The sequence below is a fragment of the Sturnira hondurensis genome, unplaced genomic scaffold, assembly GCF_014824575.4.
Source record: "Sturnira hondurensis isolate 20B ecotype Veracruz unplaced genomic scaffold, ASM1482457v3 Scaffold0003693, whole genome shotgun sequence".
Classification (NCBI taxonomy): Eukaryota; Metazoa; Chordata; class Mammalia; order Chiroptera; family Phyllostomidae; genus Sturnira; species Sturnira hondurensis.
Genome location: NW_028076324.1, coordinates 7,181,975 through 7,198,635, shown reverse-complemented (window position 1 = coordinate 7,198,635; position 16,661 = coordinate 7,181,975). Strand labels below are relative to the sequence as shown.

The following is a 16,661-nucleotide window of genomic DNA, read 5'->3' as shown; positions in this document are numbered from 1 at the left end:
TATATCTGATTGAATAAATGTGTTACTGAATGAGAAGTTACTGATGGCCTCCACGTGGCAGAGGCTGAGTTGGGCTTGGTGAGCCTCCTGCATGAACTCAGGGAAATATCCAGGCGGAGACAAGGCTGGGGTTCGGAGGACAGGGTAGGGTTAAGGACAGAAGTGGGAGCACGTCAGAAGCACCAGATGCTCTGCCAACCTCATCCCAGGTATGGCTGTCCCTTCAGATTCTTGGCTAGTCCTTTCAAATGGGGACACTTTATTATTTCCATTCTACAGATGGGAAAACTGAGGCTGGGGCCACTAGGTTGCACGTGGCCCAGAGCCAACTGAAAGGACTTCCATATAGTTGGATGCACAAATATTTATGGAGCGACTACTAGTCGGCCCGACTGTTCATGGGAGGACCCCTGGCCCTATTTTCTCCCTTCTCAGTTTTCTCATTTCAGCCTGTTGGGGTTCTAAACTGCCACCCTGAGGCTGGTGTTGAAAAGAAACTGTGTTGCTGGAGATGCCGTGCAATCAAAAACCCGCGTGAACTTCCAAGGCGAGGGTGGACAGCGTCGTCTGCACGCCACTGGCGCAGCCAAATGCCGCAGCCAAATGCCGCTCGCAGAAGGGTTGGGCTGCCTTTTGCACTGCCTCTCCGGAAGGTAGGTGCATTCAGGCGTCCGCTGAAGACAGCCTTACGCTGGGAGGCTGAGGGGGCCTGACCGGGACTCGGCGCAGGCGCAGTCGGCTCGGGTCCTGCGGGGCGCAGGCGCTGGGAGTGCCAGCGGCGGCAGGCATGGACGACGAGGAGGAGACTTACCGGCTGTGGAAGATCCGCAAGACCATTATGCAGGTGAGTCCCCGTGGGGCCCCCTACTTGGCGCGCCCGGTGAAGGCGGGCCTCAGTTGCCCAGTCGTGAGTCCGAGGGAGTCTAGGATCTGTCTTCCCAGGATGTTTGCTGTGTCTTCGTGGCAGGGATTTGTCTACGTAAAGAACGACCAAACCGGTAAATAACTTGTACAACAGTTTATTTTAAGCAAAACTGACGACATTCCGGGAAGCAAGATGTCAAATACCCTTTAGGGGAATGACAAGGTACTAGTTCCTTTTATGCCTTTGGAATTGAGGGAATGTAAGGAAGATTGCGCGAGGGCGGGAGAAAACAATGCGGGGATTTGGATTACAGGGTAGATAACAAAAGTACGAGCTCTCCTGAGGGCAACTCTCCTAACTGGCTTGGCCAGTTACGCGTATTTCAAAGGTGTGTTAACTTGGTTGGTTGCGGAAGAACAATGGACAGGGCTTACTTAAGGCAAAGGTAAACCTTTTGCTAAAAAAAGTAATAGATCCAGGACGTGGCTACCCACTATGATCTGACCAGTTAGGGATTTATGATCAGATCCTCCTTTGAGGTTTCTTTCCATAGAATCCTTTTCTGTTCACAGTCTCTTGTTTACTTCCTGGAAGGCCCCAGCACTACCCCAAGTGCATAAGACAGAATTCTAAGATTGTGGGGCTAGAAGGAACCTAGCTCCTATGGCAGGAATGACCCGCCATCATCCACTGCAGACATTTCTCTGATCTCTGGTGGCTACTTCTGTGTTTCAGCCACCAGCTTTGAATTACCTGGGATAGAGTGATAGCAAGCTGGCTGAGTAGTCACTATGTGCAATGTGCTTCAAGCCACCCCATGGGAGGGGGCCATGGTGATCCCCTGAGACTACAGAGATGTGGGGTCTTGACCAAGACCTTGGCCTTTGCACTTGCCTCACAGTAATCCTGCTGCGACAAAGGGTGGGCAGCCAAACTCAGCCTCTTCACTGCTTTGCAAAGCTACGCCAAAGGCAGGGACTGAAACAGTTGTGCTACAGACTGACAGTGTTGGGATTCTGAGAGAGCATCAGGCTGTGGGGACTTCTCAGAGGAAAGGGGGTGGGAGGCCAGGCTGAGTAGCAGCTCTGACCTCCCCCTTCTCCATTTGGGTCTTCTTCTAGTCGGCCTACTCAAAGAACCCTGGTGTCCAAGACAAGACCTAACACTGCTTGCCCTCAAACTGTTGCCCGGTTTCCCAACCAGAGTCTGCCTAGCCAGTTTAGCAACGCTCCCCTCCCCCAACTGGGCCCCAACCCCAAATCCCAGCCCTGTAGCTACTTCCCAATCACAGTCTCTCCCCAAGGTTCAGGATAAAATGACAACACCCATGGCACCCGGTTAACTGGAGTAGTGCAGTGGTTGTCTTGGGGTGTGCCCCATCCTTGTCCCCACCTTCCCCATTCCTCTTCTTTGGCCTCTTCACACACCTGCCACTCTGAGCCGCATACTGTGTTGCCCTCAGAGTGGCTCGAGCTCTTGCTGCTATCCTTCCTCCACCCTGACATTACTTAGCTCTTTCTGCCCACAGCTGTGTCATGACCGAGGCTACTTGGTGACTCAGGATGAGCTAGACCAGACACTAGAGGAATTCAAGGCCCAGTTTGGGGACAAGCCCAGTGAAGGACGGCCACGGCGCACAGACCTCACAGTGCTGGTAGCCCACAATGATGACCCTACCGACCAGATGTTTGTCTTTTTCCCAGGTCAGTGCCTTGCTGGTGCCTGAGGGGTCACGGTTCTGATGGAGCCATCTGAGGGCCTGCTCAGGATCCATCTTGTAACAACCTCCTGCTGTGTGACCCAGAGTAGAGAGCTTCCCCTTGCCCCATGTGCTATGGGCAATGCCATTGATCTCTGACCCCTCTGGGTGCCTTTTCAGTGTCCTTCTCGGTCCCCTTTCCCATTCTTTTCCTAGGCTGTTTTCTTCAACCAGGATTATCATAGGCCTTCCAGGCAAGCCCTCAGCCTCTCCTGACCTCAGACCCACTGTGTCCTTCCCAACCAACCCAGCTTCCATTCTTAGCACCTGCATTTCCTGCACTGTTGCAGGGTTATCGCCTCTTCACTGCCAATCCCCCCACCTCACCACACCCTTTCCTCCTCCTTCTGCCTGGTCAGTGTCCAGTCATCGTCCCTGGAGACTTTGCTCAAGTGCTTCCTTTACTAGGACCCCCGCTGAGCCCCAGGTTGAGTGAAGAGTCATTTAGGGGTGCCCTGAGACTCCCATTTTCCTCCATCTTAACATCTACGCCACTGCAGCAGCCTGGTTCTGAGGCCTGTGAAAGGTGGGCTAGGCTTGGGAACCAACTCTGCTCAGAATTGAAGGGGTGGAAAGAAAACATTTGCAGACCAGAACCTGGTGGCACTTAAGAAACAAACAAAGAAACAAACCAAAAAACCATCCATTCATGCATTCATTTATTTTTAGAGAGACAGGAAGAGAGGGAGAGAAAGAAAGATGTGAGAAACATTGATTGGTTGCCTCTCGCATACCTCCAGCTAGGGACCTGGCCTACAGACAAGGCACGTGCCCTGGCTGGAAATTGAACTGGTGACCTTTTGGTTCACAGTCCAGAGCTTAATGCACTGAGCCACACCAGCCCAGGTGCTGGTGGCACTAAGAAAAGTGTTCCCACATTATTTCAGACCTTGGTGCATATCAGGCTTCCCATGGAACTGTCTCCAGACCTGGTCTTGCCACTTCCTGGTCTTTGGTGCTACTGGGGGCATCACTGCTCCTCTGGGACATGCTTCAGGTCAGGGCTGAGCTTTCTGCCTGTGTTGATTTGCTGGGGCTGCTGTAACAAAACTCTCCACATGAGGAACTTAAAGAACAAACATGTATTATGTCTAGCCTCCAGCTCTGGAGGCTAGAAGTCCAAGTTCAAGGTGTTCTCTGGGTTGCTTCCTCCTCAGGCCTCTGTCCTAAATACATAGATGGTGACCATCTCCTTCCTGCTTCCACACAGGGTCCCTAAAGTCTGTGTCTTAATCTCTTAGTAGGACACCAGTCAGATTGGATGAGGGCTCACACGTGATCTCATGTTGCCTTAGTCATCTCCTTGAAGGCCCCATTACCAAGCACAATCACCTTCTTCTGAGATCCTGGTGGTTAGGATTCAAACATGGGGATTTTAGCGGGGGGCATGACTCAGCCCGTCGTGTGGAGTGATACACATTGCACGGAGACAGGCCCAGCTGGGAGTCTTGCACGAATCTTGGTGGCTGGCGCCCAGACACTGACCTGGTAGGCTTGTGGAATCCAGCACTTCTCCAGTGACAAAACCCCACGATGAATGTTGCTGAGGATGTAAGGACTTCGGGGAGGGTGGTCTGGCTTCATGGCAGATCAGCCAACCTCATCTCAGCACAGCTGTGCACCTTATGGGCTCCCAGACTAAACAGGCCACTTAACCCAGGGGTTCTGAAACCTCAGAACCAGTGAGACACCCAACCAAACCCAGACTCCCAGACCCACTTCTAGATAGGGACCCTTTAAGGTCCAGGGGCACAGACACCTTTCAGAAGCTCAGTGACCTGGAGGCAGCTAGCCCCATGTTCTGCAAACTGGAAACTGAAGCCCCAGAAAGGAGTGCCACACATACTGAGAAGGGGTGGGCGGGGGACCTGCCTTTGTGGACCAGCATACACTCTGCCTGCAGAGGAGCCCAAGGTGGGGATCAAGACCATCAAGGTGTACTGCCAGCGCATGCAGGAGGAGAACATCACCCGAGCCCTCATCGTGGTGCAGCAGGGCATGACGCCCTCTGCCAAGCAGGTAGGTGCCCGGCAGCCATGAGCCTGACCACTCCTCTTACTGTTCTGTCCTGAGCCCCACTTTTCCTTCCTGCAGCACCTCCTGTGAGGCCCCGCTGCTGTTTTCACCCAGGGCGCCTGCTGCACCTGGGCGACATTCAACTCTAGCCCCTCGGTGCATGGGCCCCACATCCTGGTGCAGGAGCTCAGGGTCTGAGAAGGAGCTACTGCCCTATGTGGGCTGCGTGGGGCATCCCCAGAGCAGACCCAGCATCCACCCCTGGTTGGACAGGCCTGAGTGGGGCCTGAAGGAGCAGCAGGCACCCTCTTCTCTGTGCCTTTGGGAGCTGCAGAGTCCTAGCCATCATGATCCTCTCCTGGGGAGGGGGTGCCACTCCAGGGACAACCCCTGGGCTCATGTGATGGAAACTCCCCTGACACCAAGCCAAGGCCTAGAGAAGTGCTGAGGGTGGGGTAGCAGGAAGAAACCCATACGTGGGATGGGAATTCCCAGCTCTGATGCCTGGTTTTTTGTTGCACACAAGATCAAATCCATTCACCTTCCTGCCTGCCCTGGCCTCTGGGGAAGAAACAGACCAGATCCAGCCATATAAGGGTTGTCTCCAGCCATATAAGGGTGGGTCGGTAAGGCCCTGCGGGGGAGCTGTGGCTGAGCCTGAGGGTCTGTCTCTTTTAGTCCCTTGTTGACATGGCCCCCAAGTACATACTGGAGCAGTTTCTGCAACAGGAGTTGCTCATCAACATCACGGAACATGAGGTGGGCCCTAGGGATGGTGGGAGGTGTGGGGTGGTAGGAGGGGTGGGACAGCGAAGGAAGCGGAGCTGAGCTCTCAAAGTGGGCGGCCTCCCCAGAGCAGTAGCATCACCTGAGGCCTTGCTAGCAGTGCAGGTTCCGCCCTCCAGGACCACCCCACTGACCTGGAGGGAGACCTGTTCTCCTGGGAGCTGCAAGGGACCTCAGGTTGTGATCCAAGGCCTCTGTATGACAGTCACAGAGTGGGGTGCAGACTCCCTGAGGAGCACACTGTACCCGTCTCCCATGTAGGGGTGTGGGACACAGTGGGGTCTGTCATGGCCCCCTGGACACTTGGGTTCTCTTGCAGCTGGTCCCAGAGCATGTCGTCATGACCAAGGAGGAAGTGACAGAGCTACTGGCCCGATAGTATCCTTTCTGGTCTCCCCAATCCTCTTCTCCGTGATTCTCCATCCCTCCCAGTCAGCCCTGCATGGCTTTTTTCCTGACTGAGCTTCCCAGTAAACTCCGAGAGAACCAGCTGCCCAGGATCCAGGCTGGAGACCCTGTGGCTCGCTACTTTGGGATAAAGCGAGGGCAGGTGAGAGTCCTGGCAGGAGACTGCTGCCCTCAGCACCTTTCCTCCTGGGCGGGACCCTCAGGATCTACCCCTTCCGACTCCAGCTCTTTTTAGAGCCAGGGCAGCCCCAGATTTCCTGGGACCACCCACCCTGCTGCACCCCCCCCCCCCCGCCCACACACACACACACCCCCACCTGGGTCCCTGGTAAGGCTGGGCTCCTCCCATCCTTGCTCGTACCCTGACACAGGTGGTGAAGATTATCCGGCCCAGTGAAACCGCAGGCAGGTACATCACCTATCGGCTGGTGCAGTAGCCACCCTACTGCTCAACAGGTGAGACAGATGGGGTGCCAGCCGGGGGGCCTGGGCAAGGGTGGGAGTGTGTCTGCATGCAGTGTGAGGGTGCAGGAAGCCCCCAACTCTTTGCCTAAGTGAGCTGCATCTGTTACCTACCCTGCTGGTGGTCTGACCTGGAACATAAAGCTCAGACCCTCCTTCCTTGACCTCTTTTCCTCTGTGCTGCCCCATTCCCTCTCCCAGATTCTGTGACAGCCGGTCACTGTCTACCTGTAGGGCCAAGAGGCAGTGGCATCTGCAGCATGGGTGTGTGTAGAAACATGACAGGCGTATCACATAATGGGCCTTTCCTCTCTTCCCCAGCCCCTGGGAGTTGGACAGTTGGACTGTGACCACTCCACCCTGGACAGTTGGTGGCTTGCCCTGCGGGAATCTGCTCCACCCTGGAAACCTACTCTTTGCTCTCTGGACCCCAAGGCAGGCTGCTTGTTTTCCTTTCCTGGGCTGAGGGCCCTCATGGCCTCACCTCAACACTGAGCCCCACCTGGGGTCCCGTGTAATGGTGCCTCAGGAGGGGAAAGGATCCCGAGGGGAGGCCAGGGGGCCGGCCAGCAACCCAGACAGTCTTAGGTTCTTGCCTGCCCCCCAGGGACCCTGAGCTGGTTCCCCACAAAAGACCTGGGTCCGAGTCTCTCATCAGCCCTCGCTTCCTTCCACTTCCCAGCTCTGTGCTGCCCTTGCAGTGGTCCAGTCCCTGACCAACTGTGAGCACTCTGAGGGCAGCAGGCAGGGAGGTTAACACAAATCTGGATTTTGAGTTGGCATTGAATGGCAGTGTTTTAAAATTAAAGATAGTTTTGAGTAAACAATTTGACTTGTCTGAAAAACCAAGGTGGGAGAACAGGTTTTCTGTGGCTTCAAAGCGAGTCTCCACAGCTGCCCTCTGCCCCCCTTTCAAACTGCCAGTCGTGCCTGGTTCGCTGTGTGCACCTGCCCTCCCAGAGGGCAGGGTTAATGTCTAGTGTTCACGTCCAGCTGTGATCTCCTGAGCTGTTCTCATATAAGTTTGGGTCCTTGCCCGGCCTGGTGTGGCTCAGTGGATTGAACACTGGCCTGCAAACCAAAAGGAGGCACTGTTCATGGCCCAGGGCACATGCCTGGGTTGTGGGCCAGGTCCCCAGTAGGGGGCGCATGAGAGGCAACCATATATTGATGTTTCTTTCCCTCTTCTTCCCTCCCTCTGTAAAAGTAAATAAATAAAATATTTGTTTAAAAAAAAAGTTTGGGGGCCAGTGAGCCTGTTTCCCCATTTAGTGTCTGGTTCCAGAAGGCCTTCTTCCCCATTAAAAGCAATCATGTATGTATATTTTAATACCTTTTTTGAGACATAATCACATACCATACAATTCACCCATTTACAGTTCACAGTTTGGTGGCTTTTAGTTGTCCCCCACTGTGCACCCACCACCATCACTTCTGGAACATTTTATCCCCCGAAAGCAACCCCGACACTCAACAACCACCCCTTCTTCCCCACTTCACCTGTGCTAGCACTTTGGGCAGCATGCAGGTTGCGTTTCTTTTTGTTTTTTAATTGAATTTATTGGGGTGACATTGGTTAATACGGGTTTCAGGTGTACAATTCTATAATACATTTTCAGTGTATTCTGTTGTGTGTGCTCACTACCGCAAGCCAAGTCTTCTTCCATCATCCAGGTTACTGTCCTGCAGCACAGGCAGGCCACTCCCATCTTTGTTTTCCCGGTGGGTGGATGTGTCCACCCTTGGGAGAGACTAGACATTCCACCTTGCTCCGCATTAATCACAAACGTGGCCCTTGGAGGCAGAGGAGACTCCCGGCTGCACCAAATTGGAACAGTCTGCTGCATTGCTGCATTTATTTCTGGAAATATGTGATCTTTCGATCCTGCTTTCTTTTGACGGTGGTTTGGGTTCTTCCCTGGCTGGGTACAAAGGCCTGGGTGATGGTGGCCTGGGCCTGCCGATTTCAAGCAGTACTTTCCTCCTACCATTTGGAACTGAGGTTTTGCGGCCCAGCTGGAGTGCAGATGTGCTGACAGGCAGAGTGCCATTCCTCTCAGGACATGGGAAGTGACTCCTCCCGTGGTTCTCCGTCATGTTTACATGTGCGAATGAAAAGGGAGCTCATCTGCAGGTGAAAGGCACGGTGGGGGGGGGGTGAGTGTAACAGTATGGATGTGAAGGCTGCATGCAGTGGGCTGTGGCGCTGCCCAGGCAGGACTTCTGTCCCTGCTGTTCCTCTGCCAGTCTCTAAGTGTCCACATAGCCAGTTCCCTTACCCTCAGGACTGCTCAGATGTCACCAGGGCTTCTGTGACTACTCTGAAAGCTCCTCTTGCCCAGTTGATCCTCCAGGCATCCTGCGCATCTTACATGCTTATTTTCATCCTGTCTTCCCCAGCAGAGCACAAGCTTCTGGGGAGCAAGAGGTCTGTTTTTCTCCCCTGGTGTTAATGTAGGAATGGTGTCTGACACATAGATGCTTAGTGTTTGGTTAATGAATGATGGTGATAAGGGCTATGACCTCCCACACTCTGATTTCTGAACTCTGTCCCTTAATCCTTACATGCTACAGAGACTTTATGAAAGATACAAAAACTAGAAAAAGTCTAAGGATGAAAAACAAGTTAGTGACAGTTCTAGAAAAACACTACCTGTCATTGTAAAGCCTTCCATGTACTGGGCACCCACACACTCGGCGTAATTATTTTGGGGGTTTCTGTAAATGGGCTTCTAGAGGACAGTTGCTTAGTAGGTGCCATGGTCATAGTGATACTGGGCCATTTAGCTTGGCTCTTCCTGAATCAGTTGCCTCTTTCACCCTGACATGCGTGTTCCTGATGCTTTATGTAAGGACCGTATATGGCTGCTTTGGTGACCGCTCATTATGCTTCAAGCAAAACATGCCCTGGGATTGATTTGTGCACTTTCTTCTGAAGAAAATCCTCATTCAAGCTGAGGTCAGGCTTAATTCACCTTCTAGTGCACACTTTAATTCACCTTCTAGTTACTGTTCACTTATACTTAATAATAGTGCTAAGTACACCGATAAATTGATGTTTGAAAGCAAATTGAGAATTTTTACTTTCTGGTGGCTGGAGAACTAGGACTTTACAATAAGAATAACAGTAAACCAGAAACTACGTATTAAGCTTTGGGTTATAATGTGACAAATCATTTGTTTGGAATTTGTGAACAAGAAAAGATAGTGTTGGTGATTTTATAGTCATTAATACAATTGATTAGACAAATACTGGGAATGTGGTTTCCATTCAGTTTCAAAATACTAATATTTCCATTTGCTCAAGGAGGCACAGCTATCTTCCTATATACTTTCTTAAATGTTACTGCTAAATTAATAATTTTGCATGTCCCAGGGGTGAAAGTCTTGGCATTATTATAGCATTTAATTTAAAATTTTAGATGTGTTTTGCTATTTCTGTAGTTCACAAGCCACGTGACTGGGTGTTCCCACCCTTCTGTGAGACACACCTCCCTTCAGCCTGGTTACGACGTTGGCACGTCACCTGTCTGACACGAGAAGAGTTTTGTGGGTGTTCTGGTTTTTAGTCTCTTCCCTCGTTCACTTACAGAGGACTCACCTCTGGTCATGAGGGTTAGGCTGGGCACCCCTACACAGTAGCGCCTGAAAATTGAAATGGTTTTAATGTGCACATAGCCCATGCCAGTCTTTTTTCCAGATTGTAGAAGTAAAGAAATGGTGTCTTTTTAAAAATAACTTCAAATTATAAAAGAAAGCTTATTTAGAAAGTCACAGAGGTAGTAGAAGTGAGCCAGCTGGGCTGCAGAGGCTCAGGGAACAAGTTACAGAAGCCAAAGGAGGGCCCTTGCAGCTTAGAAAAGGGAAAGGTAAAGGGAACACGCCTGTGGGGGGGGAGGGAGAAGCCAAGGAATGGTTTCAGTGCCTACCAGTATTCATTCAAGTAGTGTTTTGCCTGCCTAAATAAGGATCGAAGTCGAGATCTTGTGCAGAATCTATTAATGTAATGTTAGTGTTCCTTTAAAAAAATTTTAAGACCTTTATTATATTTTTTCCATCACCAGTTAGTCTTTTTGCACCCCTTCTCCCCCAGCCATCACCACACTGTTGTCTGTGTCCATGAGTCATTTTTCCTTTTTGTTCAATCCCTCTGCCCCCTCATCCCAACCGCTAGCTGCCATCCTGCTCTCCATCTATAAGTCTGTCCCCCTTTTCCATGTTAGTGCAGTTTGTTCATTAGATTCCACATGTATGAGTGAAATCATATGGTATTTGCCTTTCTCTTACTGGCTTATTATTTCACTTAGCATAATGTTCTCCAGGTCCACCCATACCATCACAAAGGGTAAAACTTTCTTCTTTTTTTCAGCTGAGTAGTATTCCATTGTGTAAATGTCCCATAGTTGTTTTATCCACTCATCTGATGGACACCCGAGCAGCTTCCATATCTGGGCGATTGTAGGTAACGCTGCAGTGAACATAGGGCTGCTTATGTTCTTTCGAATTAGTGTTTTGGGTTCCTTTGGATGTGTTGCCAGAAGTGGGATCGCTGGGTTGAAAGGCAGATGCATTTAAATTTTTTTTTCTGTTCCAGGACTTTATTTTATCAAAAGGTTTTTTATTACATTTTTTATTTTTTGAAGTGTCTCAGTACTGCTTTCCACAGTGGTTACATCAGTCTGCATTCCCAACAGTGCACAGGGTTCCTTTCTCCACACCCTCACCAGCACTTGCTGTTTGTTTGATATGTTGATGATATCCATTCTGACAGATGTGAGATGATGTCTCCTTGTGGTTTTAATTTGCATTTCTTTGATGATTAGTAAATTGAGCATCTTTTTATGTTATGTCTTAGCCATCTGTATGTCCACTTTGAAGAAGTGTCTATTCAGGTCCTTTGCCCATTTTTTAATTGGGTTGGGGTTTTTTGTTGTTTTTGGTGTTGAGATTTGTAAGTTCTTGATAAATTTTGGGTATTAACCCATTATCAGATATATCAGTGAATATGTTGTCTTTGGGTTGTCTTTTTATTTTGATGATTTCCTTTGTTGTGCAAAAACTTTCTTAGTTTGATGTCCATTTGTTTATTTTTTCTTTTGTTTCCCTTCCCTGGGGAGATAGATACGATAAAATACTGCTATGAGTCCTGGCTGGTGTAGCTCAGTGGATTGAGCACAGGCCTGCAAACCAGAGGATCACGGTTCAATTCCCAGTCAGGGCACATGCCTGGGTTGCAGGCCAGTTTACTGCAGGCCAACTCCCAGCAGGGGACACACAAAAGGCAACCATACATTGATGTTTCTCTCCCTCTCCCCTTCCCCTCTAAAGGTAAATAAATAAAATTAAAAAAAGAATACTGCTATGAGCAATGTCCGAGGTTTTGCTGCCTATGTTTTCTTCTAAGATTTTTATCATTTTGTTTTTTGTGGTTTTTTTAAAGATTTTATTTATTTATCTTTAGAGAGGAAGGGAAGGAGAGAAGAAGAGAAACATCTGTATGGTTGCCTCTCGTGAGTCCCCTGCTGGGAACTGGCCCACAACCCAGGCATGTGCCCTGACTGGGAATCGAACTGCGATCATGTGGTTCGCAGGCCCGTGCTCAATCCACTGAGCTACACCAGCCAGGGCTAAGATTTTTATGGTTTTGGGTCTAACATTTAAGTCTATGATCCATTTTGAACCTATTCTCGTATGTGTGGTTTCATTTTTCTGTACTTTTTTGTTTGTTTTCTTGATTTCATTGTTGTTTCTCTGTTTTTGTCTTTTTAGGGGGAGTTTTTTGCTTAATTATTTTCCTCAACATTATTTACTTTGTCTTTACATTTTAAAATCTTTATGTCTCAGACGATCGCGGTTCGATTCCCAGTCAGGGCACATACCTGGGTTGCAGGCCAGTTCCCAGCAGGGGACTCACGAGAGGCAACCATACATTGATATTTCTCTCCCTCTCTCCTTCCCTCCTCCTCTAAAGATAAATAAATAAAATCTTTATGTCTAAAATCAGTTGGTTCGTGGCAGGATATAACTTCATTGTTATATCCTGGGTTTGTCAATTCTTCATTTGTGGGGTAGCCCAGTAAACCTTTCATCTGACCTGGTATTGCCCTTTTGCTGGAACTAGAGTTGCACTACTCATTTATTTGCCAAGTATATTCTTGGACATGGCTGTGTGCATTCTTGATCAGTAAACTGCAGAAGATTTAATAAAATAGCCCTGGCTGGTGTGGCTCAGTGGATTGAGCACTGGCCAGCTAATCAGAAGGTTGCTTGTTTGATTCCTGGTCAGGGCACATGCCTGGGTTGCTGGCAAAGTTACCAGTTGGGGCTATGTGAGAGGCAACAGACTGATGTTTCTCTGACACATCAACATTTCTCTCCCTCTCTTTCTCCTTCCCTTCACCTTTCTCTAAAAATAAAATCTTTAAAAAAAGATTTAATAAAATATTTTGAAATGGAAAAAAGAAAACTTCCTCAGTAGTCACCCTGCCTCTGCTCCCAGCTCCTCACAACCTCTGACCCATTTTTTGTTGTGGATATGCCTGTTCTGGACGTGTCACATACATGGAATCACACACTGTGTGGCCTTCTGTGTCTGGCTTTTCTCACTGAGGGTCACATGTTCAAGGTTCATCCACGTTGTATCGAGTCAGTGCGTTACTCCTTTTCATGGCTGTGTAGTATTCCCCTGTGTGGGTGGGCACATTGTGTTGGTCATTTCATTAGCTGGACACTTTTGGGTAGTGTCTACTTTTTGGCTGTTGTGAGTGTGCCACTGTGAACAGGTTTTGTGGGGATGTGTGTTCAGTACCCTGGGTGTGCACCTACGAAGGGAATTGCAGGGCCATGTGAAAATGCTGGATACCATTTCTAGAAACTGCAAGATTGTTTTCCAAAGCAGCTGCCCCATTTTGCATTCCTATAAGCCCTGTAAAAAGAGTCCAGCTTCTCCACATCTGTGGGACCCTTGTCCATCTCACTGAGGGTGAGCAAGGCTATTGAGCTATAAAAATTCTTTTTTCTAGTTAGGCAGACAATTTGCAAAAATTATCCTGTTTATTTATTATTTCTTGTATTTCTTAAACACCCAGTTAGGTGTGGTGCTTATACACAGGCCTTCAATCCTGGGGTTTGCTTCTGAGCACCCTGTGACCCAGGGGTGCCCCTTCCCCCTAACCCCCACAATGGTCTTGAATTGGTGAGTATCTGGCAGGTCCTTGGGCAGCCACCCTGGATTGCCTCTCTCCCATGTGGACTCACAGAGGGTTTGTTACAGGATTCTTCTATTAGTCAATGTAGGCTTTAAAAGTGTTTTACAGTATGTGTAATGGTTGAATTGGTCTCCCCCTTTTTTTCACCCTGGCCAGAATGAGCCAGGCCCAAAACATTGTGGGATTCCACTCAGAAGGGCCATGGAAGAGTCAGGCTTAGAGACAGGAAGTAGATGGAGAGGGGCCAGGGCCTGGGGGAGGGGGAGAGGGAGGAAGTATTAAGTGGGGACAGAGTTCCAGTTTGGGAAGGTTAAAAAATGGACAGTGGGGCCCTGGCTGGTGTGGCTCAGTGGATTGAGCACCAGCCTATGAACCAGGGGGTTGGGTCGCCAGTTCAATTCCTGGTCAGGGAACATGCCTGGGTTGCTGGCCAGGTCCCCAGTAGGGGGTACATGAGAAGCAACCATTTGATGTTCCTCTCCCTCTCTTTCTCCTTCCCTTCCCCTTTTTATTTAAAAGTAAATAAAATCTTAAAAACAAAATGGACAGAGGACTTCCGCCAAGATGGAGGCATAGGTGGAAACACTGTGCCTTCTCCCACAACCAAGTTTGAATACAACAAAGGTTTGGAGAACAAAGACACAGCCAAAGAACAGAAAACTGAATTATACGGAAGTCCGACAACAACGAACAGGTAGCCTGGAACCAGTCGGAGTGCGGGGCAGACTGACCACGGTCGCACATTCATGCACAGTGAGACGGACCATGCAGGCCCCAGGGGGCGAACCCAGTGGTGGAGGGCTGATGGCGGTGGCACACTCGCGTGCAGTGGGACGAAATGCGCGGACCCCGGTGACGGTGGCAGCTGCAGCGGGAGGCAGTAGACGGGACGCCATTGCTCCTCTTTGACACCGCCCCCCCCATACAGCGTCACAACCCAGAGACTGAGTTGCCCTGCTCTGGTGAACACCTAGGGCTCCGATCCTGCTACGTAACAGGCACGAACAGCCCAAAAGATGGCGCAAGAAGAGCTCAAAGTCCAAGAGCCGATAACTCTAAGTGACCAACAGATTGCCAGCCTCTCAGACGCACAGTTCAAGACACTGTTTATCAGGATGCTCACAGAACTGGTTGATTATAGTCACAAATTAGAGGAACATATGAAGGCTAAAGTAATTGAAATGAAGGGAGATGCACAGGAAACCAATAGTGATGGAAAGGAAACTGGGACTCAAATCAATGAAGTGGACCAGAAGGAAGAACAAAACATCCAACCAGAAAGGAATGAAGAAATGAGAATTCAAAAAAATGAGGAGAGGCTTAGGAACCTCCAGGATATCTTTAAACGTTCCAGCATCCGGATTTATAGGGGTACCAGAAGGGGGAAAGAAACAGCCATGAGTGGAAAACTTATTTGAACAAATAATAAAGGAGAACTTCCCCAGTCTGGCAAAGAAAATAGACTTCCAGGAAACCCAGGAAGCTCAGAGAGTGCCAAAAAAGTTGAACCCAAGAAGGAACACACCAAGGCACATCATAATTACATTAGCCAAGATTAAAATGAAGGAGAGAATCCTAGAAGCAGCAAGAGATAAGGGGACAGTCACCTATAAAGAAGTACCCATCCACTGTCAGCAGATTTCTCAAAAGAGACCTTACAGGCAAGAAGGGGCTGGAAAGAAGTATTCCAAGTCATGAAATCCAAAGACCTACAGCCAAGATTTCTTTATCCAGCAAAACTTTCATTTAGGATGGAAGGACAGATAAAGTGCTTCTCAGATAAGGTCAAGTTAAAGGAGTTCCTCATCACCAAGCCCTTATTATATGAAATGCTAAAGGGACTTGTATAAGAAAAAGAAGATGAAAAATATGAACAGTGAAAGGACAGCGAACTCAGTTATTAACAACCATACCTAAAACAAAAGCAAACCAAGAGGACAGCTAGATCAGGAGTGGAACCATAGAAATAAAGAACACATGGAGGGTTAGCAACAGGGGAGTGGGAGGAGGAGAAGTGGGGAGAAGGTACAGAAAATAGTATAGACAATAGGTAGAAAATAGGGGAAGGGCAAGAACAGTAGGGGAAATATAGAATCTAAACTTGAGACACGTGGTTATAAACTAAGGTGGGGAGAGTGGTGGGGGAGGGAGTTTGCGGGTGGAGGGGAATGAAGGGGGGAATAGAACAACTGTAATGGTATAATCAATAAAAAAATTTTGCTTTTCTTCCTGTAAACAAACAAACAAAAATGGACAGTGGGGATGCCTACACAACAGTGTGAGTGTGCTTACACCGCTGAGCTGCACACACCTAAAAATGGTTAAGGTGGTAAATTTTATGTATGTTTTGCCACAAAATGTTTTGGCTATTTGTGGACATTTACTGTTTGAATGACTAGAATCAGCTCAGCAGCATCCGCGGTAAGTCCTTCGCTGTGGCTGGGTTTGCTCTGTCTCTGAAGCTGGTGTTAACCTGCCCTTGGGTAGGCTTCCGGCCACAGAGGGCATGGACATGGCTGTCAACCTGTGGGGGAGTTTGCTGTGCCCCTCCTCCCAGCAGCATCTGGCTCACCTTTGTGCCTTGGGGACCAGATTCTGTGTCTGCCTCTGAGCATGGCCTGTTCCCAAGTCCCAAGATTGGCTCAGGGTCTTGCGTGGAATGAGGTGGGGGCCTGGCACTAACTCAGTCCTCTGCCACCAGGACATACTGTGGGGCTGAAGGTGGCCCACCCTGTGAGGGCACCTCTGACAGGTTGGGGCTGTTGTTTACCCACCCACCAGATTCTGGACGTGCTTTTGCATCTGAGAATGGGGTGCTTTTCATGTCCTTTGCCATCTGACCAACACTGAGGGAGTAGAAAGCTGTTGTCCAGATGAATTCCGGACTATTAGTTTTATCTGTTCTTTTGTCCTTTTAAAAATGTGGATCAGAGGTCAGCATGTTTGTCGTGTGAAGGGCCAGACAGTTAATGTTTTCAGAGCTGTGGTGACCCGGCTGCATGCAAGGGCGGCAAGGCTGAGTGTGGCTTCGTGGCAGCCAGTCTTGCTTGTGGAACACAGCCCCGGGCTGCAGCCTACTGGCATGTGGTCTACTTTCCGGCTCTTTGAAAGTTTCTGCAGGGATGAGGCCTGCCGTTGCAAAGTGTTCTGACTGGCT

At 49.3% G+C, this 16,661-nt stretch overlaps 1 protein-coding gene and 1 non-coding gene across 2 annotated transcripts; both read left to right on the top strand.

Annotated features, from left to right (window-relative positions):
• Nucleotides 1-727: 727 nt before the first annotated feature.
• On the top strand, nucleotides 728-6,915 carry POLR2E (RNA polymerase II, I and III subunit E). Its single transcript, XM_037042335.1, has 8 exons — nucleotides 728-844; nucleotides 2,394-2,568; nucleotides 4,528-4,643; nucleotides 5,319-5,399; nucleotides 5,746-5,804; nucleotides 5,898-5,976; nucleotides 6,206-6,290; nucleotides 6,618-6,915. The coding sequence occupies exons 1-7, from the start codon at nucleotides 788-790 to the stop codon at nucleotides 6,269-6,271; spliced, it is 633 nt and encodes a 210-aa protein (XP_036898230.1). The 5' UTR covers nucleotides 728-787; the 3' UTR covers nucleotides 6,272-6,290; nucleotides 6,618-6,915.
• Nucleotides 6,916-9,730: 2,815 nt separating this feature from the next.
• On the top strand, nucleotides 9,731-9,832 carry LOC118984672 (small nucleolar RNA U13). Its single transcript, XR_005065968.1, has one exon. It is a non-coding gene; the product is annotated as a small nucleolar RNA U13 (small nucleolar RNA).
• Nucleotides 9,833-16,661: the final 6,829 nt, after the last annotated feature.

Excerpts from the sequence above, each read along its gene's own strand:
- POLR2E (XM_037042335.1), top strand. The coding sequence starts at position 788 with ATGGACGACGAGGAGGAGACTTACCGGCTGTGGAAGATCCGCAAGACC. Across the intron at positions 5,400-5,745 it reads TCAACATCACGGAACATGAG|CTGGTCCCAGAGCATGTCGT; the intron begins GTGGGCCCTAGG and ends GTTCTCTTGCAG. Across the intron at positions 5,805-5,897 it reads ACAGAGCTACTGGCCCGATA|TAAACTCCGAGAGAACCAGC; the intron begins GTATCCTTTCTG and ends TGAGCTTCCCAG.